General features: G+C 41.2%; 1 protein-coding gene across 1 annotated transcript; it reads left to right on the top strand.

Annotated features, from left to right (window-relative positions):
• The first annotated feature begins 22,536 nt into the window (after positions 1-22,536).
• Positions 22,537-26,789, top strand: HTR1B (5-hydroxytryptamine receptor 1B). The gene has a single exon (XM_006182087.3). The coding sequence runs from the start codon at positions 22,569-22,571 to the stop codon at positions 23,739-23,741; it is 1,173 nt and encodes a 390-aa protein (XP_006182149.1). The 5' UTR covers positions 22,537-22,568; the 3' UTR covers positions 23,742-26,789.
• The last annotated feature ends 351 nt before the right edge of the window (positions 26,790-27,140 follow it).

Here is a 27,140-nt window from a genome sequence, read left to right as displayed (position 1 = left end):
TTCATAGACAACCCAACAAGAAGAAATGTGTTCACATTTGCAAAACAATTATTAAAAAAATCCTATTGAAGACAGTGGGCAGATTTTGAAAGCAATTAAAAATGATCTGCTCTATTATTTAAAAAATGCTTAAAGGCATTTTATTAGTTTCTGTATAGTTTTGTGCCACATTGATAGAAAATTAAGGAAGAAAAATTTTTCTTCAGTATCTAGGGAAGTGATCATGTGTTTTTTATTTCCATATATTGTATCTTCTGATATGTTTGGTGGTAGAGGTGATGGACTGAGATGTAGCTATATATTTCCTTTTGCTATTAACACATTTTAGTTCATAGCTTTAAGTTCATACTAAGAAGAAAATGTACAACATAATTCTCCTACTAATTAGTGTAATGCACTTTTCATAGATCATCCCATTAAGTCTCAGCCCACTTCTAGGGGATGAATGATGGTACAGATTCTAATAGTCAGCTCTCATTACTCAAGAGGTTTAATTTCCAGTCTGTGAGGTGAAAAGAAACCGAATTAAATGTTCCAACTTAGTTAGTTCCAATTCTTAGTTACCATTCCACTCTGTGCTCGGCTTACATGTCCCTGTACATCTTGGACAAGCAAAATCACTACTTCAAACTTGTAGTATTAATATTTTACAGTATAACTTTTAAAATAATATAAGCAATAATAAGTAATAATATAAGCAATTTCATTTCCTACTTGCAAAATATTATATAGTGGAATTAGGTGCTTTGACCCTGATGATCATTTTAAGATAGTCTACACCTAAGGTTATTCCAACTGTTCTTGGAAATTGAAGGCTGACCACTTTGCAGAGAGCCAGAGGGGAAAGGCAGGCATGGATGAGTCTAGCGAGATTTTCAAAGTCTGTTTAAAAATCAAGAACTGAACTAGAGTCTTCTGACTGCTTGTTGGTTTCTCTAAAGTCTTGTTCAATGACTGACTCAAGATTTAGACATTTGTGGCAACAGAGCAACAAGAGGATGGCTAAATGTTTCTAAAAACAAAAGTACAGGAATCTGTAGGCTGTGCAAAGTCAGTCTAGGGTCCTGCATTGTCTGTTGGACTTCCAGATGCATGTGCGCCTCTGACCTTTGGATTGCTTCCTATGTCCCTGAGAATGTTAGGAGAATATGTTTGGCAGTCTACAGTGGTTCTGTTGAGACCTCGGTGGTGATCGTAAAAAGTGAAGCAAAAAGAACCAGGTGGTGCAATGGTGATGGAAGGGGTGCGGCGGCAGTACCTGGGCTGTCCGGCCACCTGTACAGCCGCAGGAGAAGGTAATGGCCTAGCCTCTATATTTGGTCCAGCTCTGTAATCATGCCAAATTATTATTATTTTATTTAATCACATCAGTCACCAGCGTCACTAAGCCAACATCTTCTAAGGAATTTCCTCCACCCAAAGAGATTTGCTAGAGAATATTTGCTGAGGGATCAAAGGAAAAATTAAGCAACATTTTTATAATTGTCCCCCAAGGACAATTGGACAATGCTTGCACCCTCCCACCCTCCCTCCACATGCTATTCCATCCCATTCAGGACCAGCCCTTACAGATGACTTATGTGATGACATCGCTAGCGAGTTAACATGGACTCATAGCACAAAGAGCCAATAACTCCCTATTCCCTTCAGAGTACCCTGTTTTCAGTGAAGAGGGAAGAAGTTTGGTTCTATAAGACTTGATTCGTCTGGAGAACAAAGATTTGTGGCAGCAAATAAGTGTGGTGGGAGCTGCTGTGGAGGCAGGAGGGTTCTTGATCAAGGGATGTCTGGGCTGCGGCAGCCTGCAGAATTAGGAGGTTCATGGATCCAAATCCTGAGGCAAAACTGAGCAAAGTAAAGGTCAAGGCTGTAGGAGCCCATGATTGGGTTAACAAATTGTGTAACAGATCCCAGCCGCTTATCTCCTTAAAGAAGATGTGCTTAGTAACTGCCTTGAGATTTTAGCAATGACCGAGGCCCACGGCTATAAACGCTGGGCATGCCTGCTGTTTGTCTTCTATCCCCAGTACAGCCTTGGGCTGGAATGGTAAACAAGTTATAAAAAGCTGCAGACTCAGAGGTGAGAAGGCTGGTTAGCCAACGACAGGTAAGATCCCCAGAGGGGGACAACCTAAGACAGGCAGAGCCTCCTGAGTCCAAGAAGAATATTCTTAAGGCAGCTGTTTCTCATACCTTCCACCCTGATAAGCTGTAAGGCTTGCTGGTGCCAACACAAACATGATTTATCAAAACATAAAGGGTCTTCTGACCTTGAGCCAGATGCTGCCTGTTAACCATTTCCCTTATCGTTCTTCTTTGCTGTATAAGACTACGTAACTTAATAAAGCTTTAGAGTAGCCATCAGCTCTCTCCGCATACGGTGTGTATGTGTGTATGTGGTATCGTGACACCAACAGGACTGTTTTATCTGCATTAACTCATTTAATCCTCACAACAAGACCATGAAATAAGTTCTATTTTATTATTCATTTTACAAATACAAACCAGACAGATCAACTTGCAAAACAGTGACACTATTGTATGATCAGGCCACCCGAGAAGGCTATTCTCACTGTCTTTTTTTTTTTCCAATTTTTTTTTTTTGAAGTGTAGTTGATTTACAATGTTAGTTTCAGGTGTACAGCAAAATGATTCAGTTTTACATATACATACATCTATATATATTTATCTTTTCAGATTCTTTTCCATTATGTGTTATTGCAAGATACTGAATATAGTTCCCTGTGCTGTACAGTAAGTCCTTGTTGTTTATCTATTTTGTATATAGTAATGGAAGGCTGTTTATTCTCTTGCTCTCTTTGTACTGCTTGACCAGTCTCAGTTCACCTACTCACATGACTGACCTTTCTTCTTAATAATAGAGCCTAATCAGTAAATGCCTAAGTACTTGCCCTCGCCCCAGCTAATGAGTGTTCTAATCTTTAGATCAGAACATCTCCACCAAGATAGCTTATCAAAGGGGTAGTGTGGGGTGTGTTCCTCTGCTGGTTTCCCTGGTAACTGATGGGCCAACCTGACATCAGTCCCCCCTATAACTGGTAAACCTTCCTCTCCCCACTGGCAAGATTGCTGCCCATTGTCTGTTGCACACTGTGGGGTATTGTTCCAGGACCTTGTTTCAGACGTGTAAGCGCCTCCATCCATTAAACCATTGATTTCTCTGTCACTGACTCTATGCTCTTTCTTCAGTCTGGAGGCTGGGGAGCTAAAGGATTTACAGGGTACAGCCCAACACCTACACATAACAAACTTAACACTTAGGCATTCTGATAAGATTTTAAACTTCTTAAGCAAATTTCATTCCTAGTTTTCCAGGTCCTCATGGATGACCCATGACAAGTTAGCTTCTCCCCAGAATTTTGATTTCTGCAAGTTCCATTTTAGAACCAAGAGATTTGGGCAAAATCAGTTCTGAAGAACAGCTGCCATTGTCAGTGTTGATTAGGAATTATTATCCTGAAGTCTGTGGACCATAGATTAACTTTATTATCCTGAAATCCATAGGCCATAGACTAACTTTCAAATTCTCAAAATTTTCTGTGTTTGAGAAGAAGCACATTTTTCTAAGGAGAGGGTTCACAGTTTTTACCAGACTCTCGAAGAGATGGATCATCTCCCCAAGAGTCAAGAACCACTGGGCTGAAGCTCCTTTCATTTCTAACTCTAGAATTGCTAAAGTGATGCTCTTGGGGAACAAGAGGTAAAAGGCTCTGTGTATGTTTGTATACACGTACGTGGATATATTGAGACAGGATGGAAGGGGGCAGGGCACAGCCACTCAAGGAATGACAGTAATTTAATAACACCAAAATGGTGGAAGATTCAACTCCCAGCTAGCCATGAGGACTAAGTTGGTGGGAGGTTTGACTTCTAATAGACCTTGAGTTTCATTATATGCTCACTGTAACAGTGTGATAAATAACATGCCTGCAGGCACCATGATAGCCCCAAGACAAAAGGCCAAAGAATGGGCAGCAGCCAAATTCCTGGGAATCCCAGCCCCTACCCCAGGGTAGTTGGAATGGTCCCACCTGTAGGCGTGTGAAGCTACCAAGCCCATAAAAACTGGCAACATCACGCCTAGTGGCCCCCTTTTTTTTCGGTCCCTCCTCTTTGGAGATGGCCTCCACTCTGTCTGTGGAGTGTGTAACTACTTTTACTTTAACCTGAGCCACATCTCTTTCCTTGCCTTTCTCTTGCCTTGCATTCTATACAGTATGTATCTCTCTAAATAAATCTACCTTCACTCAGCTGTGGTTCACACTTGAGTTCTTTCCTGCACGAAGACAAGGATACCTACCTGGCGGGGCATGTCCCAGGGGCTCAGCTGAGACTTGGGCATGGCCCTCCTCACGCCCCACATCCGTTTTCCTGCATCAGCGTGAGCACAGACAGAGCGTTACAAAACCCCTCACAGATGAATCCTTGCTCCTTCCACTTGGTCGTTCCATACTCCAGTTACACCAGTTGCAATTCCCAGAATGCCCCATGTTTTCTTTTGTTCAGGGTCTTGGTACATGCTGTCCACACAGTGTAAAACACTCTTTCCTCTTGCCCACATTCTCTTATCCCTTTCTTTATCCTAAACTCACTAGTCCTAATAGTTTGGAGGTTACTTCTTCCTGAAAGCCTTTTCTCATCCAATCCATATGGGAGTCAGCACCCTTCAAATGTGTTCTCTTATCACCTTTACTACTTATTCCTTCAAGGATCCATTCATTTATTGAACAAGCATTCATTCAACTTTGCCATGTAGTCTATGTTAAACATGAGCGCTAAGAAATATTCTGGGAGTTGGGGACTGTGGGAAATATGTTCTCCCAAATTCACATCTACTTAGAACCTCAGAATGTGACCTTATTTGGAAATAGCGTCATTGCAGATATAATTAGTTAGGGTGAAGTCTTACATGTTAGGGTGGGTCTTAAATTCCATGACTGGTTTCTTTAGAAGAGGAGAGAATACAAACAGGGGAGAAGTCCATGTGAGTGAGAGGCAGATGTTAGAGTTACACTGCCGCAAGCCAAGGAACATGTGGGGCCACCGGAAACTGAAAGACTCAAGGGAGGACCATTCCCTTGAGGCTTCAGAGGGACCATGGCACTTTGACATCTTAGTTTCAGAGTTTTGACCTCAAAAACTGTAAGAGAAAATATGGCTAGTTTTTAAAGCTACCTACTTAGAGGTAAATTGTCCCAGTAGCCCAGGCAAAGTAAGTCAGGGCTATGATAGTGAATGAGGTACACGGTTTCTATCTCCAGACAGTTACACCCAGGTGTGCAAGTGCTTATCCAGGTGTGCACTGCAGTCATCTGCCTCGCCCACTACCATGCGAGATCATGGAGGGCAAGTTGCCTGACTCATCAGTGTATCCTTGACCTGACTGTTGTACATATAAAAAGACGTTGGGGAAAAAAAAAAACAACAAACTTGCTGGATGAAAGAATTTGGAAATTATAATGAGGAGACACAAATGACTTTGTGAGCACTATCGCTCATGTAGTAAGTGTGGGGCCCACTGATGTCCTTCCAAGCTCAGTGACCCTCATTCCTGGGCTCTCAGCTGTCTGCCTGTGATCCCTCAACAGACAAAGTCCATTCTTTACTGGGCTTGTTTGCCCTGACAAACTAATAGCCCTGGGTATTGCCTAACCTCACAATGGCTCAGGGTGGCTTGTTTCAGCTCACCTTATCAGAGCCATAAACCCCACCACCCTTCACAGACCCTAAACCTCTTAGCTCACCCACAACCTATCAGAGACTTGTGCACAAGCAGATCAGGCATCTTGTGACCCAACCTTATAAATGACCCCAACACCCGGCCCCCCGGTGCTCACACAGGCTCCTCTCATGCGTGGCCCACTGTTGTCTATGGCAGCAAGACCCAATAAACTCCTGTACTGTTCTTCTCCTCCATCTTTGGTAAATTCTTTTACCAACCCATGTCACCATGTCCCAAAACAACAAGAATGTAATATTAAGAAATCAAAGGGGAAAGGGTGGGGAGGGATAAACTGGGGGTTGGGAATTAACAGACACACTTTACTGTATATAAAATAGATAAACAACAAGGACCTACTGTACAACACAGGGAACTATAATCAATATCTCGTACTAACATATAATGGAAAAGAATCTGAAAAGAAAAAAATATATGTGTATGTAAACGTACAACTGAATCACTTTGCTGTACACCTGAAACTAACATTGTAAATCAACTACACTTCAATAAAAAAATTTAAAAAAAAAAGATCAAATGGTCACTGGAGTTCATTCTTTGGAAAAGTGGAAGAGGGAAAGGAAAAAGAAAAAGAAAGTGACCTCCAGAGAAATGAAAGAATTAATTGTTAAAATGTGACCTCAAATTGAAGGAAATGAAGATAAACTAGCCTCTAAAAGAAACCCTGACACTTAGGTTAGTGTTCAGCAGTGAGTAAGACAATTATCTGTGAGCACCAGAGATTTCCTGGAGGTGAGGAAACTCAGCACCAGAGATTTCCTGGAGGTGAGGAAACTCAACAGTCTGGGGTGTCCACAGCCTCGACGAGATGAGGAAATTTAATTGCTATCACTACTGAAGTTATTTTGTTGAGCATCGAGTATAATTAACAAATATTTCTGTTTAGTTGATTATCAAAGTAGACAGTTTTCTTTAATCAAATATTAGCCTTAACAAAAAGTTGCCACTATCATTCTAATTTATGAATATTGGAATTCGTCACTTTGCATGTAGACTCAGGGAACGTTAACAATGCAAGAGACATTACCGGTAATTTGGTGGAGACAGCTCTTTTCACAGATAAGGAAAGTAACACCCAGCAATGCTACTGACTTCTCAACATCATTCATGTTGGTTTCCACTTTATTATGGATGCATAAAATTCATGCTACAGGGACATATGTGTCAGTATCAGTACAGATATTATCGCAGGGATTTGAAAACCCCTGGTGAATGGGGATCGGGGTTGGCATCATTCCTAGGTCAGTTGCATCTTGGTGTTGAGCTGGTTCTGAAGCAGAAGCGTTCCTTCTTTAGTGCACATTTTTAGTCAAGTGAAATGAAACAGATTATAAATATGATGGAATGGGGAAGTGGTAGAGCTTGGGTTTTTCTGTCTTAATCTCAGTCCAGTGAGTCAAAGCAGAGAAAAAAGAATTCAAGAAGGTAGGAGTAAAACTCTCCTTATAAATCAGTATGGTATTCTGCTTCTTTCTAGATGCAATCTGAATGATGAGAAAACACATTTGTAGGGGGAGCATTGAAAACTCTGCAAAAGGTTATGTAGAAAGAGTGAAAATGAAACACAAACTCGAGTAAAGGAATAAAGCGTCTGGGAGTTGGTTACTTATTACATGTGAAAGTTTCTTGAAAACCTGATTATGAACTGAAATTTTCACTTCTGATTCATGGTTTTCTTGTAATAGCTCAGCTGAATTCTGAATAACTATATCCACCCCAATTTGCATAGTGGATGGTTTTAAAAATCAAAGCCACACAGAGTGGACCTAAAACTATTTTTAAAAGGCTAGCTTATAATTTTATTAATATTTTAACAAAATCAAGAACAGCATTTAAGTCCAATATTAAAAAGATGAGAAAGAAAATTACAATCATTTTAATTCTAAACTTTTTTTTAAAGTTCAGTTAAGGCTTTTAATAAAGAAGGCAGTGTGGTATGAATAATGGTGGAAAAAATAGGGCAGGTTAAAAAGTTCTCTGTATAAACTAAGCAGTTTCTCTTGTAGAGAAATTTTTCTCCCCAGAGAGCATGAGCATACATATTTCTAAGAAAAGCCGAAGGAAAAAATATTTGCACATTGTGCTTGGCATATAATAGTGATGAATTTCTATTACACTGCCATCAAGAAAAAGAACATGACCAGGAAACTCTTTAACTTTGGCCATTATTTTCTGCTCTATAACTTTTAACCTGATATTTCTTTTTAACTGATGCCTGCTTTTTTTTTTTTTTTCCCTCCTGAAGAATTGATAACACATGAAATATTTGTTTTATTTTAGCCAAAGGATCTGATAATGTACTTGTTTTTCCTTTTTGGGTCAAAAGAGTATATTTTTGTATGCATTTTGTGTAAAACATGTCATATATTTAGTGTACAAAATAAACTTCTGTTATTTTGCTGACTCTGAGTATGTTCAAAGCTTTCTAGTGAACACTGTTACATGAAACACAGGCAAGGATAGGGTTCTACAGATCACTGGTCAGGAGTCTCCTTAAAACCAAGAGGCTAGCATTAGGGGGAGATTTTTTAAATGCCAATATGGCTTTATACTTTAATAAAGCTATTTAATATCCCCCCATAGCAGATAGCTCATATATTTACTGGAAATCAAAAGAGTTAACAACAGAGTGTTATTAAAACAATATCTTTTAGCCAAAAGGTGAGCTATTCAATCTTACTGAAAGTCAATCCTCCTGATCACTTGAAATTGAAAATTCTTCTAATACAAAGTGACAGAATGTGCCTGTTTCAGAAGAGTAAAATTATTGTCACCATAAAGGACAGCTGCCACACCAAGTCAAAGTTAGAGAAATAACCAACGGATAATTTTTCAAAGGTGATTCTGACCTTAACATCTGGAATGGAAAACACATTTTCAGAAAAGGAAGCATGAAACACTTATGCGTGTGTTCATTTTGAACTCTATTTTAAAAACAAGACAAACTTCATATATTGGTTTAGATGTGCCACAAAGAAATAATCTCTTATGTTTTACGTCAACATTTTCAGTTACTTGTTCTGCATAAGATCTCAAAAGTAAAGAATTCTTAAGTATTTATTCAAAACTACTTGATCATTTTTTAGTGAACTCAATCCTAGGCAAAGTTTTGAATATTAAAGTAGGAAGAGCTTGGTATTTGCAGTGTTTTTTGTTTTTCCTAGTCCTAAAAAGAAAATCCCAGCTGATGGCATTCTTTAACTAGTTTCTAGAGAAGGCTGAAATTTCCTGACCCTGTTGCACTGCCTTTAGCACAAGTTTCCTAGGTTACAGTTCATGTAGATTTCCGGGTAGAGAGTAATTAACACAACTGACAATCCTGGCATCTCTTAAAGAAAAAAACTGATAATAGCAAACAAGAGTAAAACTTGCAATTAGGACAGTTGTCATACACTTTTTATCACACAATTTGGAGAGGACATCATGAATTCCCTCAGTCTGGGACCAGATCTTTTACATCTGCTGCTGTGTGAGGGTCCGAAATAAATATTTGTTTAATCAAAAACAAGGAGAATGTATCTTCTGAGATAAGCTTTCAACTTTCTCCAAAGTGAAAGAATTGCACAAAGTGTATTATTTTGATAACTGTAGGGAAATAAATTCTCATAATATTTAAATATGCATTTTTTATTCAAAGGAGGAAAATTCTAGGTAATGTTAAAGTACATATTTCCCTATATGATTACACTAAACATGTTCATTCAAAAGTTAATTATCTTGTTTATTATTGTTTATTTGTTAGTCATAATAACAATGATTATTTAGCAATTTAGCTTAACATATACATTTCAAAATATGCTGAATTCTATGGCTCTAATGACTCATTGCTCAGAAAATATTTAGAGCCTAAAGAAACGTATGTAAGTAGTTGTCTCTTAGAAGAGAATTGTGAGCATTATCACTAACACATTTAAAATAGGATAACCAGGGCATTTTTCAACTGGACTATAATCATATTGGCCTTACTAAGGGTCAAGATTATAGCCTAAGTAAGCTGGGAACTGCATTTGGCAGCTACTTCAGAGTCCAGAAATAGCAGTGACCTACTAAAGTGGAAGAAGTCTGGAGGTAGGCAGTTCAGGGCTGGAAGGGCAGTTTCATCGAGTCACCTGGAACTTAGGCTCTTTCCTTCTCTCTTTTTCAGCATCAGTAGTAGCGTGAGGCGTCCCTGCTCAAGGCTCCCTCATTGTTAAGATGGTGGCAGGATCCCCCATCTCAATCACAAAGCAGGATTTCCCAGAAGCCCCACCCAAGAACTTCTGCTTTTATGTTACTCTGTTTCCCTACAAAAGAGATGAGAAATGTGCTTTTTCATCTGAGCACATCAACCAAATTTCCTCTTATGAAAGAAAAGGGAAAATAGATACATACACGCAATCAGCAGACAGTACCCAAGAAATTAAATCTCCCTGAGTCCAAATAAAAGCCAAATGTCTTGATTTTCTCTGTTTTATTTTTCAGCATCATTCTACTTTCTCTCTTCAAAGTAATAAATGGATATCAATACAAAGCGAATCAAGCTGCGAAGTTCAATATAAACCAGAAAATGAGCTTTATGATATATTTAAGTACACCCAAATACACTTCAATAAACTATGAAAATATTTCAGACCTATGTGGAAACTTTAAAAAGAGTACTCAAAAAGTGTCAAAGGAAATTTGTTATGATAGATGAGAAATATTAAATTTTGAGTCACCTTCCTAAAGGTCTTCAGAGCAGCAATTATAAATTTTACGCCCCTGGCTCCATTTTAGAATAGCTATTGTTGATTAAGGATACAGATATTGACTGAATTTCCTACTATGATCCTTTTGGCACTAAATCCTACTTGGCACTAAATCCATGTTGTAAAAGTAAATTATCATGACCCCTGTCCTCACAAAGCCAGAGAACATTAGCATTTCTACTTTATTTTGTTAGTAAATATTAACATTTAACTATTAACAAAGTTTTGCTGATGTTTAAACTACTTTATAAAAACAGTAAAATTGTCACGAACATTTTAAGTGTGCCCTGGAGAAAAAGGCTTTATATAAAAATGATTTTTTTTTCAGGTTTGAGACAGAATGGATATATTTTTATTGAGATATTGAGATATGACATTCAAATACAGATAAAACATTGTTATGATTTTAAATATAGCGTTTAGAAAATTAGAAATTCAGAAGAAACTGATGTTTTATTTCTGAGAAGCTGTCACCTTCATTATGAGACAAAAAACATTTTTTTTTTCAAATTTGTAGTCAATAGGAAAACATAGTTACAATGAAATTTTGTAGCATTTAAATCAGTCCACTCTTTCTGGAGACATTTTCTAGGCTGCAAATATTCTAAGTTATAGTAGATCGACAATAGGCTTCAGTTACTAAATATAATTTTTAAAGGAATCACAAAGCAATAGATGTACAGCAAAATGGAATATGTAAACACCAACTATAATGAATGTGCAGGCCGGACTTATAATTAGCAGACCAATATCGTCATGAAAGTGGTTAAACATATTGAATTTAATGTTATTTACTAAGTCTAAAAAGAATAGTATTCTTCCATGTTTGAACATCTCTTACATGGGCTGTATTGTACAATTACTGGTGGAAATTGTGATGTGGTAGTCACTTCTTGCAGGTTTTTATACATCTTGGGAAAAAGCTGGCAGAATATTGCCTTGGGAAAAAAAGCACAGATTAACAGTGGGGTACGCCCATAAAAATGCTCTGGGATATGTGGGAAAATGTGAAAACTGATGCCTATGTTGAAAAGTGATTCAGAAGACTGAGATTCTTAACGTGAAGAAATTTCGTAAATATGCCTTAACCAATTAATTTGTTTTTTTATGTAGGTATGAAAGTGACATATAACTTAAAAATCTATATTTCCATTATCTAAAGAGCTCTTTCAATGGGATAAATACAATTCTAAATACTGAGAAAGAATTGTGAATTTAATTGGTGTCTTTTTTTTTTCAGTGGTACTATAAAGAATTATTTTTTTTTTTTTTACTATTGATGATGACTTCTTAGATTAAATGAAATATAGCATACGTCCACATTGGTTGGTAGATTTCATCTGAGCCCACTCAATAGGGTCCTCTTTCCCACCCTAGCCACTCATACCCTTCCTCTAGGATGCCCTGAGATCTTTCCATGGTGGAGCAATGGGTCTCCAAAACCCTGCTCTAGAATGAATGCCTGTTCTGAAGCCATTAGTTGAATCCATTTCCTCCTGTGCATAAACCTGAGATTTTTGACAAGGAACATTAAAATGTCTAACATCCATGATGTTTGAAAACCAACTAATAGATGGGGATACAGAATCATAGCTTTCCACAAAATATCCTATGAAATGGTTTCAGCTGCATCAAGGAGTGTGCACAGGACAGTGATTCCTCAGCCCTCAGGTGGTCATGTGGCACCAGAGATTCTAAAGCACTTTTAAGAACTGAAACTAGATTAAAAAAAAAAAAAAAACCCAAACAAACAAGTAAAAACAACCAACAAAAACACTTTGTTCTCCCCCAAATATTTAAAATAAAGTGAAAATTAATTTAGGTACTCTTTTGTAAACTCAGTATCTTGAACTTAATATAAGCTTAATGAACTATCACTTCAAAAATAAGTTTGCATAATGGATTTGAGGTCCTCAGGAATTCTTCATCTTTAAGTCCTTATTCAGTGAAACAAAAACTTTAATATACACATTTGCATACAAAGGCAAATACAATAATAACAATAATAAAAACACTCTGAAGAAACATCCAGGAAAATAATGTCCTTCTATCGGAACACTGAGAGACCAAGACATGATGAAAAAATAATTTAATAAGAGTAGGAAATTGAGTATAGAACACAAATTTGATAGGAAAGTAAAATGTTCCAATAAGAGAAATCATCACTTTAATCTAGAATTTCCCATTCAAGATTGAGAAAAGGAACATTTCAGAGGGGCTGATCCAGCTGAGTAATCTTTACTGTGAACTGATCAAAAAGAAGACTTTAGCTGTTTTCGTAAACTTTGTGTCATAAATCAGGCTTTATAAATCCATGGAAGGAACTTGGGGAAGTATGAAGAGCTGATAGAACCCAGCTTTATATCCAAACTTGATGAGGGGAGCAGAGTTAGATTTGGGCAAATCCATGAAGCAAATCATGACTATAAGGAACCTGGCATTAAAGAAAATATGACTTAGCCTTTCCTGTGAATACTGTGTTTTCCCTAAGCACATGGAGTCATCGCATAGAAGACGAAAAGTGTGTCCTAGTTCATTTTTTGGAGCCAAACTGATTTTAAATTTATGTAAATTCAGATATTCAGATAATAACAAAAAATACAGTGTAAAGAAATTGTTACCTGCTGGATGGTGTGGCCATAGAACCACTGCCTTTTATCACAGAAAAGATACCAGGTGCCCCATCATTTTAGTATCTCTGTCAACAGCAAACCCTCACTAGCAAATATGGTCAAATTTTAAAATCTGACCTTTAGTTCCACAGTAGGGTGTAATTAGCATGCAATGGCATGTGCAAATAAAAGAAAATATGTAATTATTCTGGACAATTAAGTAATTGCAAATCTGCAGACCCAAACCCTGTACTGGCAATCAGATTCTCAGTTAAACCTGGAAACATAATTTTCAGGAAAAAAAAAAACATGGAAAAGCTTTTATGATCATTATGATCCTCCAACCAATTTTTTTCTCCCGTTCATTACTTCATGTACCCACAGTATATTTCAGTCTAGGGAAAGGCTGCTGTAAAACCATGCTCCGTCTCTATTTCCTTTCCACTGGGAAAGGCCATCTAGGGTCTGCAGAGGAGAAACAGAGAAAGGCAACACTGCCTTACTCATTGAACATTTACTAGGAGTACAATTAAGTCAAAGCATTTATATTATGTCTAAATTATTGTTGGCGTAGCTGATGTACTTTTGTGTTTTATAAGCAATAGCAATGGATACTTTATTTTGATGTTATATTAGAATATGAGATCCTAAGGACTGAATACTTTCTGCAACCAGTTCTACATAATTCCTTTTAATTTATTTCACTATATTCATAGTATCAATCTCTAGATGTATGTATGTATGTATGTATGTATGTATCTATCATATATCTCTTCCTTCTAATAGTGTATAGTATTGTATCATACATCACATGAACAGCCTTGTATATAAATCTTTGGACAAAATCTGGAGAGTCGCTAAAGAATAAGTTCCTTAAAAAAAAAAACCCTTCTTCTTATTTGTATTTATTAAAAAAAACATTGAATTTATTTCTGAATGGTTCATACTTTTGCATGGTTCAAAAATCGTAACTACACAAAACCTATTCATTAAGAATTCTCATGGATATCCCTGATCTATCATCTTAAATCTTTCAGCCCTCTCATAGGTAAAAACTTAAGAATTTTTTTGAAATAATTTCAGAAGTATAGAAGAGTTGCAAAAGTAGTACATTGAATTCCTGTATCCCCTCACCCAGCTTCTCTCTATGTTAACATCTAACATGATCATGGAAATTTACCAAAACTGAGTAATTAACTGAGAAATCACGTGGTATGTCTCCTTTGGGTCCTACAATCTATGACAGTTATTTCAAAGTCCTGTCCAGCTAATTCTAATATCTGGATTGTGTATGGATTTACTTCCACTGTCTTGGTTTTTTAGTTGTTACTATTATTGGTCACATTTTTGTTACCACTATGCATGTAGCATTTTAAAATTGTTATCAGATATTGTATGAAAGGGGCTCTAGAGGCTCCAAATGATATTATTTTGACCAGAGAGCATTCACCCTTTCCTAAGTTAGGGAGAATGCATGTAGAACTGACTACATCAAACAGTCAGACATCAAGTTGAGTCCAGGCTATTTGCAACCAGACTTACTCCGTCTGAGACTCATCCTGTTCTCTGGGCCTTTTGACTGAGAGACAGGAGAGCTCTGTGTCTTCGGCATCCTCAGTCTAGGTTTAATGTATGTTCCTTCTCCCTAGAGGGAGTGTTTCTTCTAAGCACTCCAAAACCGGGCAGTTCAATTTGTTAGAATTTTCCTACCCACTTCCTGGGTCTCCTCCTCTTTTGCTGTAATCCATAGCAAATGTCCACCAAGAAAACTGGCCATGCATTTGGGGACTTCTAGATCAAACCTGTCCCACTGGCATCAGTGACTGAAAAGCTTTGATTCTCTTTCCCCAGTAGAATCCTTCTGCCTGGACCAAGTGTAATGCACAGTCTGTGTCCAGAACCAGCAAATACCTCAAGGAAATAGGCGGCAATTTTCAGCTCATCTAGGAAATATTTTTCCTTCCCTGGGATTTTAATTTGTCTAATTCTTGCTGTCACAGCTTTTCAGCCTTTCTAAATTTTATAGCTTTTCTAGTCATTGCTTTCAGAATGTGGACCTATCATGGTCTCCTATGTTTTACTCAGAAGCAGAACCCACTTCTTAGAATTTTGGAACTTGAAACAGAGTCAGATTGGTTTCTGCACTAAATGGAATCCTCAAAAGATATTATTGACTGCATTTCCAGTAATGTGGAGAAAGCCTGTCTACAGTGAAATGAGTGAAAAAAGTCAACACACAGACAACAACCAATAGGAAAAGGAGAGTCCTGATGGTGTCCAGAGTGCAGATCGTCCTAAGGCTCAGCTCCGTTCCTTCCTGGTCCACGGCAGCTGATGGCTCAATTCCTTTTTTGATTTTTAGAGGCCCAACTCTCTTTGAAATAAATTCCCTCTATTGTTTTTAGGAATGATTAAACTGGTTTTCCATCACCTGCAATAAATGTCTGAATTAATACTATACTTTGTACTATTAAATGTGCTAACCCAAATAATAATGTTATTATTGTCATTATTTTAGGTTTCCATTTTTTTTAAAGTTTACCTTAGGTTCCCCTGACTAATTTGTGATGATGATAACAGCTGTGACATCTTACTGCCTCCAATATGCTTACCTGACATAGTTTCTCATCCATGTCTAATGTGATGCTTCTAATCTTCAGCGGCCTTGGAAATCACGCAGCCAAACATGACAGAAGTGTATGTAAAGTAAGAAGAAGTAAGATCTGAACGGGGCTTGAGATGAGCTCTTTCATGTGCAAAGGGCAAAGGAATCTGAATTTATTTTGTTTACATCCATGGTTTTGGCAAATTCTTAGTAGATGAACTTCTGATTTCTGGTTGATAAGATGTGCCTTAGAGAACTTTCCTTGAACAATATTCTCACCAGGCCTCTTTTTCTTTGGTAAGAGAAAAAGTGAATTATGTTCAATAAACAAGAGAAAAAGAAAAGCAATTCAAAAAAAATTTTTTTTGGTTATTTTTCTGACTGATATTTACCTTAGAATGGTTAAAAATGGAGAACAGGGAATGTCACTGTATTTAACACAGTCCTTCCAAATAATTTTTAAAAGCTTAAATTGATTTTGTTTTTTATTTAATGTATATGTGTATACAGCAGGCTTTGGGGGAAGTGGTAAGGATGAGGAGACAGGGAAGAAGAATAAAGAGGAGGAGGAAGAAAATGTAGACAAGACAGAAAAAAATAATAATAAAATAAAGCATGCTCACCCTGAAGGTAACTAAATGGAACCGGGAAAGCAAGTCAGGAATCTTCTAAACCGGGCTTAGCCTGGTTTCTGTTCGGGCTGTGGGGTCCAAAACATGTGGTACTCGATCACCTACCAGCGCCACTTTGGGAGTGATAATTAGCTGGCTAAACGTAATTATGGTGCACAATTCTCTACCTGATTTTTACCACCACCACCACCACCCCTAGAAAAATTCTGTAAGCACGTAACCGAAGATTATTCTGAAGATTTAACTAGCTGTGTACACTGATGCCACCTCTCAGGTGGGATGAAATAAAGGCACAGGCAGGATGTTTTAAAGGGTTGTCAGGGCTGAGTTGCGTGGCTAAGTCTGTGTAGATTATTGGGAAAGAGGTAGTCCTTGAAATTAGACTGGGATTTAAAGACTAGTTTTATCACTAGCTGTCTGGCATTGGCAGAATTTCTAAAAATTCTCTAATTCTCAGTTGTTTTTCTATTTTATATATAGGAGTTAGTATCTGCAAATCCAAAATTCTCAATTTACCCCTCCACCCTCCCCTTTTCCTCCTGGTAACCATAACTTTGTTTTCTACATCTGTGAGTCTGTTTCTGTTTTGTGCCATTTTTCACAAATAAGCTTATTTATGTCATTTTTTTTAAGATTCCACATATAAGTGATATCATGTGGTATTTTTCTTTCTCTTTCTCGCTTACTTCACTTAGTTTAATAATCTCCGTGTCCATCCATGTTGCTGCAAATGGTATTATTTTATTCTTTTTATGGCTGAGTAGTATTCCATTATACATATATATCACAACTTCTTTATCCAATTACCTGTCAATAGACATTTAGGTTGCTTCCATGTCTTGGCTATTGTAAATGGTGCTGCTATGAACATTGGGGTGCATGTGTCTTTTCAAATTAGAGTTCCATCTGGATATACACCCAAGACTGGAATTGCTGGATCATAGGGTAAGTCTATTCTCAGTGCTTTAAGGAATCGCTATACTGTCCTCCATAGTGGCTGCACTAGTTTACATTCCCACCAGCAGTGTAGGAGGGTTCCCTTTTCTCCACACCCTCTTCAGCATTTATCATTTGTGGACTTTTTAATGATGGCCATTCTGACTGGTATGATTTCTTATTATTATCAAAACACATTGTCCCCCCAAAATTCAATGTCCTTCTCCCCCAATGCAACTTCACTTACATTACTTTAAGCTTTAGGTTAGAAATTTTCTTCTAAGACCTAGGTCTTCAGCCAGGTAATATGTGATTGAGATCTAAGTGGGGAGCTGGTTCTTCTAGTTGGAACTGGGTTAGTTCTGAACCAGCAGTAATATATCTGTTGTGGGTATCTGTCCAAAGTAGCAAAGAGGATGTTACTATAGACACATGAGTTAGAACGTGTCTAAATTATGTGTGTGTGTGTGTGTGTGCTCTAAGTTTATTTAGTCTGCATTCATCTTTACATATGGATGCAGCTTACACAGTATTTGTGTTCATATATAAAACACATAGCAGAATTACTAATTCTCAAGGATTAATTTATGTCAGCTTAGCACTTAGAGACTAAAGCATCCAAAGGCTTAAAAATTCCTCATCAAGCACAAAACATATAAATACCATGACACAGATACCAAGGCAAAGGCCCAATGTTGGGTCAGAAATATGGAGAGGGATCTGAACCCAAGAAAGTCTGGTAACCCCTAGAAGTTGTCTGCAAAAATTGTGTGTATACATCCATATATATGGATGTGTATAAATATGTATATATATGAATTATATGTTCATTTATCTGAACATTTCCATAATTTTAAGCAAGATACAAGTATGACTTGTACTTTCATGACTACCAGTATTCTGGAGGAAATGTAAGAGGAACCTGGAAATGTACTGTCACCACGAATGAATATGTTGTACAGAGCTCCTGGTCTTCTGCTGCTCATTTCCTGGGTGGGAGGTTTTTTGTTTTGTTTTGTTTTGTTTTCCAGTCCAAACAAGCAAACCAAAAACAGTGGCTGTAGATTGAGGAAGCAGGATTTGCAAGATTAAGTAGCTTGCCAGGTCCTCACATTTTGTAGTCAGGGACCACTTGTAGATGTTTCAAGTGGTGGAGCTGGAGGGTGTGAAGTTGCATTTTCCTTTCTTGAAGGAGCAAAGTGACTAGAGCGTTGAGTGGTCCAGCTCTCTCATTTCTGCAACTCAAAGATAAATTCACAAGTACTTTCTTTGCGCCTGTGCCCTGGAGTTGAGTGACTTTCTGGGAAATGCTGGGAAGACTAGGGATGTTGCAAGCACGACTCAAGCGCCCCAGACCAGAGGGCTGGCTGGCTTCCAGTCAAGCCAGAATTGCGCTGCAGCAAGTTCTTCGGGATCTCTGTTGCAGCTGCGCGGGGTGGAGGGGCTTCTCTCCACAGCGTTAGGTCTGCTTAGTGCTGCGCTGCAAACCTGAAGGACTGCGCCTCGCATTTCGCTGCAATAGCACCAATTCCTTGCAGCAGAAGCAAGGTCTCTCTTGAGGGGCGATTCTTCTCTGGTCCCTCCGCATCTCACAGCTCACCATGGTGTCAGGCTTGGTGTGTGATCACCGGCTCCGCCGAGGCTCAGCGTTATCCTCCACGTCCTCAGCTTCTGTTGAAAGTCGATCCGGGTGGAGCTGACAAGTGGGGAACGTGAACTGGCTGTTTCAGTGCCTGGTGGCGGAGCAGAACCTCAATTCCACTCAACTAACCTCTGCTACGCCCTGGTACCTGATCTGCATTCTCTCCATGCCCCTCTGCTGAGTGTGTCTGCAGAATTTCCCCGCAAACTTGCAGGGAATTTAACTAGCATGTCTGGGGACTGCGGAGCGGCCATGGGCACTTCCTCCGCCGGGGCGACCGAGGCATAGGTGACTTTAAAGATTCCTTGGTCTCTGGAGTGTTTCACAAACATGTGCCCAGGTGCAAATATCTATATTTTATATGTTTGAAAGTGCAAAGAAAAAAAAGAGAGAGTGAAATGAGGGAGGCAAGTTAAGGAAACGAGGTTCTTCACTCAACTCTGCCCAATACAATTTCATCTGTATGATAGCTGGGTTTGTTCACGCTGTTCTTAACCAAAATGGGAAAAAAATCAAACTCCTCCCAGGGGTGGCAGATCCCAGCCAGGATCCGGGACTCCGAGAAGCAGCGAAAGCGTGGCTGGAGAAAGCCACAGGTCCTCCACATCGCTAAAGCCAAATCCAACCAGAGGAGGAGCAATTACATTGAAAAAGGAAAGGCTGCTTGCAGCTGCTCTTTGCTTCCTCCTCTTTGTCTTCCTCCTCGCATCCCTTCAACAGATCTCTCAAACCTTGTCCTGCTAGCGTAAGGTAGCAGGAAAATACTTTCTTGGCACCGCCCCCTTGCCCCGCCCCCCGCAACCACTCACACTTGCTCCATCCTGACCAACGCCCCCACCTAGTGGTTTAGACTTGTCTGTTTGCTTTCCTTTGCTGCGGTTACTAAGAGAACGTTGCAGTTTGCAAAATAATTACAACTTGTTGGGGTCTGTTGTGGGTGGGTGGGGTGGAAAGGTGGGCAGGACCATTAAAATGCCGTGCAAACGAGGCTTAAGGTTACCCGAGCAGCGCTGGGCGCTAGAGATGGGAGGAGAGGAAAGAGAAGATTGCGCCTTTACACCCAGCTTGCCTGCTGCAGCCCAGACCGCAGCCAGAGGACATCTGTGGAGAGTTAACACCTAGTTAAGAAGTACCTTCACTCCAAACATATTAATATGTTTTATTTTCTTCATAGTACTTAACGCTGTATGAAATTATGTTAATTCTTCACTTGTTCACGTGGCTATTTCCTGTCTGCTACTTCTGCTTGAAAACTGTGTCTGGATCTACCTCACTGGCCTTTATACACCAGGTGCCTAGAAGAATGCCCGGCATAGAGCAGGCACTCGATTTTTACCCATCTGGCTGGCTTAGAGACGGCGGGAATTAAGGGAACTTGGAGTAGAGTTCTGTCACCTAGGGTAAAAACTCTTCTTTCAAAGGATCTCAATGACTCTTCTAAACTGAACGGATGGCCCAGATAATCTCCGGCTGCAAAATGAATAGTTCTCTTTAGAACATGCTTACACTTACCAGGATAAGTTCAAATGTAAGGTCGTTTTTATTGAATGCATTCTAGCTGCCAAACACTGAGCTAGGCGCTTGGAGCTGGCAGTTACGATAGCTTCTCTCTCATGGCTGAAAATACAGTGTCCCTTCCCCGTGCTTCTCTTTAAATGTTCTCCTATTTGTACTTCTATTCTGCATGTGTTTCTGTTAAGGTTGGAGGAGGAACTGGGTACAGAGCACCTGCTCCGGGGCCGTGGGACCTAGGTTCTGTTGTTGCTTGGCGCCACATATGGTTGATACCACTATCCGAATGGATTTGTTGAAGACCAAAGAGACGCGTGGATGGCGCTGATGGTTGGGGTCCCAGACCCCGGGTTCCCCCCCACACCCCGCTATTAAATTCTGATGACCTGCTTTCCAGGTGGGCTGTGGGAGGGAGCCGTGCTCACTGCGAACTGTTTTCCAGAGGCACTGAACTGCGGTGCGGCTGGAGAGGGAGGATGGAGAGGACGGTTTGATTTCACAAACAGTGTGCTTCTGTTTGTGATACTTTTACATTTTTGCAGACAGTTTTCTTTTCTTTTTTTCTTTTCTGTTGACTCACAGTTAAAGGGGAGGGATTAAATAGAAAGCTCAGATTCCTAAAAACAGATATGAAAAATTAATTTGTATGGTACCAAGAATTAAGTATGACTTGAAGCCCGAAGTATAAAATGCGGTATTGGCCATTTCCTTCTAAGGCTATATTACTGGCGCCTCCTTTTAACTTGGGTGTGGCCTGCAGGGCTGGATAAAACTCCACAGCGTGGAAGTCAGAGACTCCGGCTGGTTCCACCGAACTCTGGCCTGGCCTGCTGGGGGCAGGAGGGGGCCTGGCTAGGAGCCTATACGGACGTAATAATGACTCTAGTGGGGCTGTGCCTGGGCCCGCAGCTGAGGGAGGGGCGTGCAGCAAGCTCGGAAGAAGACTGAGGCAAGGACAGGACGCCCTCATCCCCATTCCGGCCAGAACTGCGGCGCCAGGGTGTTAAGACTGGGAGACGGGCCAGGGGATAGAAAGTGGGAAAGGGGGCGATAGGACCCGGCGGGAGCTTCCTTGGCGGGGAAGGGAATCGGGCGGGAGGATAGGAGGGAGGGAGAGAGAGAGAAAAAGCGAAGGTGATGGGGAGCGGGCGTCCGCACTCGCCGTGCGGCACGAGTTGCACGGCTCAGGCAGACCGGACCTGGGCTCTATAAAAGGAGCCCATGCGCCCTGCCACTCACATGCTCCTCCCGGACTGGCGTCCGCCGCGTCCCTCCAGCTCCCCCAGACACCTGCCCCTACCCTGCGAGCCGCGCCAGGTCCCCCAGACCGGTGCGCCCAGCGGCTTGGCTACGAGCGGTGCCCGTGGGACCGAGGTGTCGGCGGCGCGGTGCGAGCAGCCGCAGACCCAGTCTCCGAGCCCCTCCTCTTGCGGCCCCATCTCCGCGGGGCAGCACGCCGGAGTGGCCAGCGCCTGAAAAGAAGGGAGGGCAGAGCTCCGGCGGGAGGCGCGGCGCGGCGCGGCGCTGCGCGGCGCGGCTCCCAGATTTCACCCCACCCAGCTCTGGCGGCCTCTGCCGCCGCAGGAAACTGCCCCAGCCTGGGGAGAAGGGCGGGAATGCAAGACCGGGACTTCTCGCTGGCCTGCAAGCTTTGGTCTCGACAGCTAGGAAACTACTGCGGGCCGAGTCTGCAGATCCAGGAGCGCCCGGGTTAGGAGACGCTTAGCCCCGAGCACTTGGGGTAAGAGATCCCACCTGGTGGACGCTCCCTCCTCAGACAAAACAACGCCCTTCTCCACTAGACGTCCAGGTGGGAGCTGGAGCTAAGCGGAGCTCTGTGGACCAGTTCTTAGTAAACCCAGGGCTGAGACGGGGCATAGAGAGGAGCAGCCAGAGATGCGGCGGTAGCGCCGGGCGCATTGGAAGTGCAGGGGACGCGCCTGCCAGCCTTGGCTGCCGCGCCCTTGACCTCTAGTTTCGGCTGGGAATCTGGGTGGAGATGTAATTGAGGAACCCACGGAACTGACTAGCCACCGTGGGCGGGGAAGGCAAGACTGTGATCCCCTCCGCGGTCTTTCCGCCCTCTTCCTCCTCCGCTCCATGCCTGAGAGCTGCGCTCCGGAGCCGGGGCGAGGAGAGACATGGTGGGAACAGGCGCTCCGTGCGCCCCGCCGCTGTCGGCGAGCTCCCAGGCTGGGCTTCCTCAAGCCAACCTCTCCGCTGCTCCCTCCCACAACTGCAGCGCCGAGGGCTACATTTACCAGGACTCCATCGCCCTGCCCTGGAAAGTAGTACTGGTCATGCTTCTTGCACTCATCACCTTGGCCACCACGCTCTCCAACGCGTTTGTGATCGCTACCGTGTACCGGACGCGGAAGCTACACACCCCTGCCAACTACCTGATCGCCTCCCTGGCGGTCACCGATCTGCTCGTATCCATCCTGGTGATGCCCATCAGCACCATGTACACAGTCACGGGCCGCTGGACTCTGGGCCAGGTGGTCTGCGACTTCTGGCTGTCGTCGGACATCACCTGTTGCACAGCTTCCATCTTGCACCTCTGCGTCATCGCCTTGGACCGCTACTGGGCCATCACGGACGCCGTGGAGTACTCAGCTAAAAGGACTCCCAAGAGGGCGGCGGTCATGATCGCGCTGGTGTGGGTCTTCTCCATCTCCATCTCGCTGCCGCCCTTCTTCTGGCGTCAGGCCAAAGCCGAGGAGGAGGTGTCGGACTGCGTGGTGAACACCGACCACATCCTCTACACTGTCTACTCCACGGTGGGCGCTTTCTACTTCCCCACCCTGCTCCTCATCGCCCTCTATGGCCGCATCTATGTGGAAGCCCGCTCTCGAATTTTGAAACAGACCCCCAACAGCACCGGCAAGCGTCTGACCCGAGCCCAGCTGATAACCGACTCCCCCGGGTCCACGTCTTCGGTCACCTCCACTAACTCGCGGGCTCCAGACTTACCCAGCGAATCCGGGTCTCCTGTGTACGTGAACCAAGTCAAAGTACGAGTCTCCGACGCCCTTTTGGAGAAGAAAAAACTCATGGCCGCTAGAGAGCGCAAAGCCACCAAGACCCTGGGGATCATTTTGGGAGCGTTTATTGTGTGTTGGCTGCCCTTCTTCATCATCTCCCTGGTGATGCCTATCTGCAAGGACGCCTGCTGGTTCCACCTGGCCATCTTTGACTTCTTCACGTGGCTGGGCTATCTTAACTCCCTCATCAACCCCATCATCTATACCATGTCCAACGAGGACTTCAAACAAGCGTTCCATAAACTGATACGCTTTAAGTGCACAAGTTGACTGGTCAATTGCAGTGCGGTCGCCTAAGCGGCCTTTGGGGAATCATGTTGTATCTAGTTACACAGGTAGGTCGACTCTTCTTTCACTGTTACTAGGTCGGAGTGAAGCTTTCTCTTCTGAGCAAGGGCATTGGATCCTGAGAAGCCAGGACAGCCCTGAGAGAGAGCCCCTAAAAAACTGTTCAAACGAAGGATAGAGCTTCCAGGCTCTGGAGGAGGCTCACTTCCTCCCCTCGAACCCCAGGTTCAGCACTGAACCCGAGGCAGACAATCGCAAGGAGAAGTTGCGACTTTAAAAAATTGATGATGGAAAAGGGATGCCTGCCCTGCCTTGGTATCAGGGATGATGCCCTCTAGAATCAGAGGTACTTGTAGTTGCTGTTTGAAGCCTGTCTGAGACAGATCCACATGCAGCCTGGCAGTGCTTGAACTAGACACTAATGCCCTGTGTTATGGGGAGAACTTTGTGTTACAGCTTCATCTAATAATAGTTCCTTTGGCATCCTTCAGTCTTCATTCAGTTTTTGTTTATCTGAACTTGGGTGGAGAAACTTGTGGATTTGGTGCTTCAAACCCTATGGGTGGCTTGAATGGCACGGAGAAACCTTGACGAGTTAACAGCAAAGTTCTGATGTTAAGATCTCTATTTTTATTATAATAGAAACTCTATAGGGTGGGTGGGTGGAAATGGGAGGTGGGGAGCATTCAACTGAACACCAACACCTCTGATTGTTTGTTTTCTGCAGATTTATCATTTTTAAATTCTTATTCAGTGACTGTCAAACAACATTCCTAATAACTCAAACAAAACATTATGTGTGCTAGTGCCAAAGTCTGCAGATTGCTTTATTTTTCCTCCAAATTTCATGTACCTGTCATTTTACACATTTAAATCCCCATACATGGAGGATATGATGGGTGACTCAGCCCAAGCTGCTGCTATATTTCTTATTAATGCCACTGATTACACTGATGAGTATTAGATATATAAGCTCTTCTGCAAGAAAAGTATCTTTAATCCTAATCCTCTTCAGTGAGATATAAAGGAGACATGAGCTAGGAATGGTTCTTGTACAATTAAGGAATGGGTGGCAATAGGAGGATGTATATTTTGACTTGTAAAAAATCTTAAATGCATGAGACTTTTTTTCTAATAGTCATTTGCACTCTCCTTACCATCTGTAATTCCTTTGTGTGCTAACATATCAAGTAACCAAGAGAACTAGCTCCTTTCTCCAAAAATCTTCAAAATGTAGTTAAAGCCCCTAAAAACTACATTAAAGATGAAAACTTGTTTCTTTTCCCTTGCTATTGAAGTTTGAGTAGGAACAAAAATACTAGAAAATGACCTGCAAGGATTTTAGAAAAGCTTAGAGAAGCTAAAATTGAGCCTGTTCCTTGAAACGCATGGAATCAAACCTCAGACTTACTAGGCAACCAGGAAACTAACCAGCTTTTGAACCTTGGAAATTTGGCACTGACCTGACACCTCAATGAATATAATATCAATAATCTTTTAAATTTGTCTTTTTTCAAATTTCAATAATACGTAGTTGTTATTTGAAATTCACTCTGACTCCCCAATACAGGACAAGATTACACACTAAAAGATGAAAAATGCATTCTCTAAATAAAATGGGGGTAGTCCTGAAGGCTCATTTGCACAGAAAATGAATGTGTTTGTGGAACATTTTTTATGCCAAAGAAGATTCACACTCCGTTCTTTAGAGAGCTTTCTGCAGTTGGTACCTTTTGTCTGCAGAAGCAAGTTGTTTTTGTAAAATGGATTCACTCTCTGCTTGAAGCTCCCCAGTCCAGACTGTCAGACAGTAGATGCATTGAGCTGAAGTGCACTGCTTCCCTGCTGTGCGGACCTTTTCTCTGGCATGATGACACTTGGAAATACACTATTCAAAGTTTCACACATAAACTAAGTAAAAATGAGACTGGTGATCAACACTGGCACCTGTCACTGGAGTAAGATAACATTTTAGGCATTAGACAATCCTGTTCTTTCTGCTGTATCCCCACGTCTCTTTGTTTTTTGTGACATTTCTCCTATGGAGAAATCTAGCTTACTATGGAGAGAACTGTGCATAAAGCACAGTATTTGTTTTTATGTTATTAATATGTTTGTCGCTTGTTTACACAGCTGTATTTTCTTGAGCCTGAAAAGCAGTTAAGCAAACTTCTAGGAGCCTGAGGGGGAAAAATTAATTAAAACCAATAGCCACTTACAGATGATTTCTTTATAGGGCACGTGCAATGAATACTGTCCTTCTAGCAACAAAACGAGGTCAATTTAGTCAAACGGGTCGTTTGCCACTTACAGATCACCTACCTGAATTTTTGCTTGACTCTTTGGCTGAATTGACTGAATCTGGGGCATACTGTGTGAAGTAGAAGCTTGCAAACCCTTGTAGTTATAAGAGATCTAGAATCCTCATCCAGCCTTGCACATGATTATGCAAAGTGTTTTCTTCATCCCAGGGCTGTGTAGCTAAGACTGTTAAGCTCCTTTTCAGTTACTGCTGCCTGTAACTTTGTCTGTTTCATGAACTAGACATCTGGCTTTTTTGCAGAACATTATATGGGAGATGGAAATATTTAACTTATATAGAAATGAAAATATATTTTCATCGGCTGTGGTAACAAATAACATTTTCCACATTGCTTAATTGCACAAATTTTCACACAAATATATGAATGTATGCTCATCCCAAAATACTGATTGTCTTGTGTTTCTAGGAATTTTAGAGTTTCCTTTAAAAAAAAAAAGGACACTGCATCTATGAATAAATTGTTATTGAGTTCAACAAATTTCCTACAGAACAATGTTCTTCACTTTTCCTCTCTGTTATCTTAGTTTTCTCTTTAACCAGGAAACCCTGAGTGGACTGTAATTCACTCAAGCAGCAAAATCTCAGATTATGTGTATATGACGGCATTGCTGTGACTGAAAATTGCCTTTGGTTTTCCACCTTTCAAAAAAATGTGTAACTGAAAATGAAATTTAGGAAAATAATGAAATAAAAGTCCTTTTTCTGTGTTCTAAAAAGCACTGAGTAGTAATTCTACTATTATGGAAAGATTGACTCATTGGATTCTGGGTTGCGTTTAGGAGTTGGAGCCTTCAAGAGAGAACAACTGATAAATGATACTGCCATGTACTGCCACAGTTTGGGGGTTTTAGTTTATATCTGTAGGAAGAATTTAGAACGAACTAGTATGGAGAGTATAGCTCAGGGGTAAAGCACATGCTTAGGTCCTGTGTTCAATCCTCAGTACCTCCCTGGAAAAATAAAATACATAAAAAAAGAATTAGACACACTCTGCAAAGAGAGGGTAAGTCAGTTCCACTATTACAAGAGTTTTCCAGATCAGCATTCTTAGAGGGAGT

The sequence above is a fragment of the Camelus ferus genome, chromosome 8 (genome assembly GCF_009834535.1).
Source record: "Camelus ferus isolate YT-003-E chromosome 8, BCGSAC_Cfer_1.0, whole genome shotgun sequence".
In the NCBI taxonomy this organism is placed as follows: Eukaryota; Metazoa; Chordata; class Mammalia; order Artiodactyla; family Camelidae; genus Camelus; species Camelus ferus.
The sequence above is the reverse complement of the archived record's forward strand: the minus strand, read 5'-3'. Positions and strand labels throughout refer to the sequence as shown.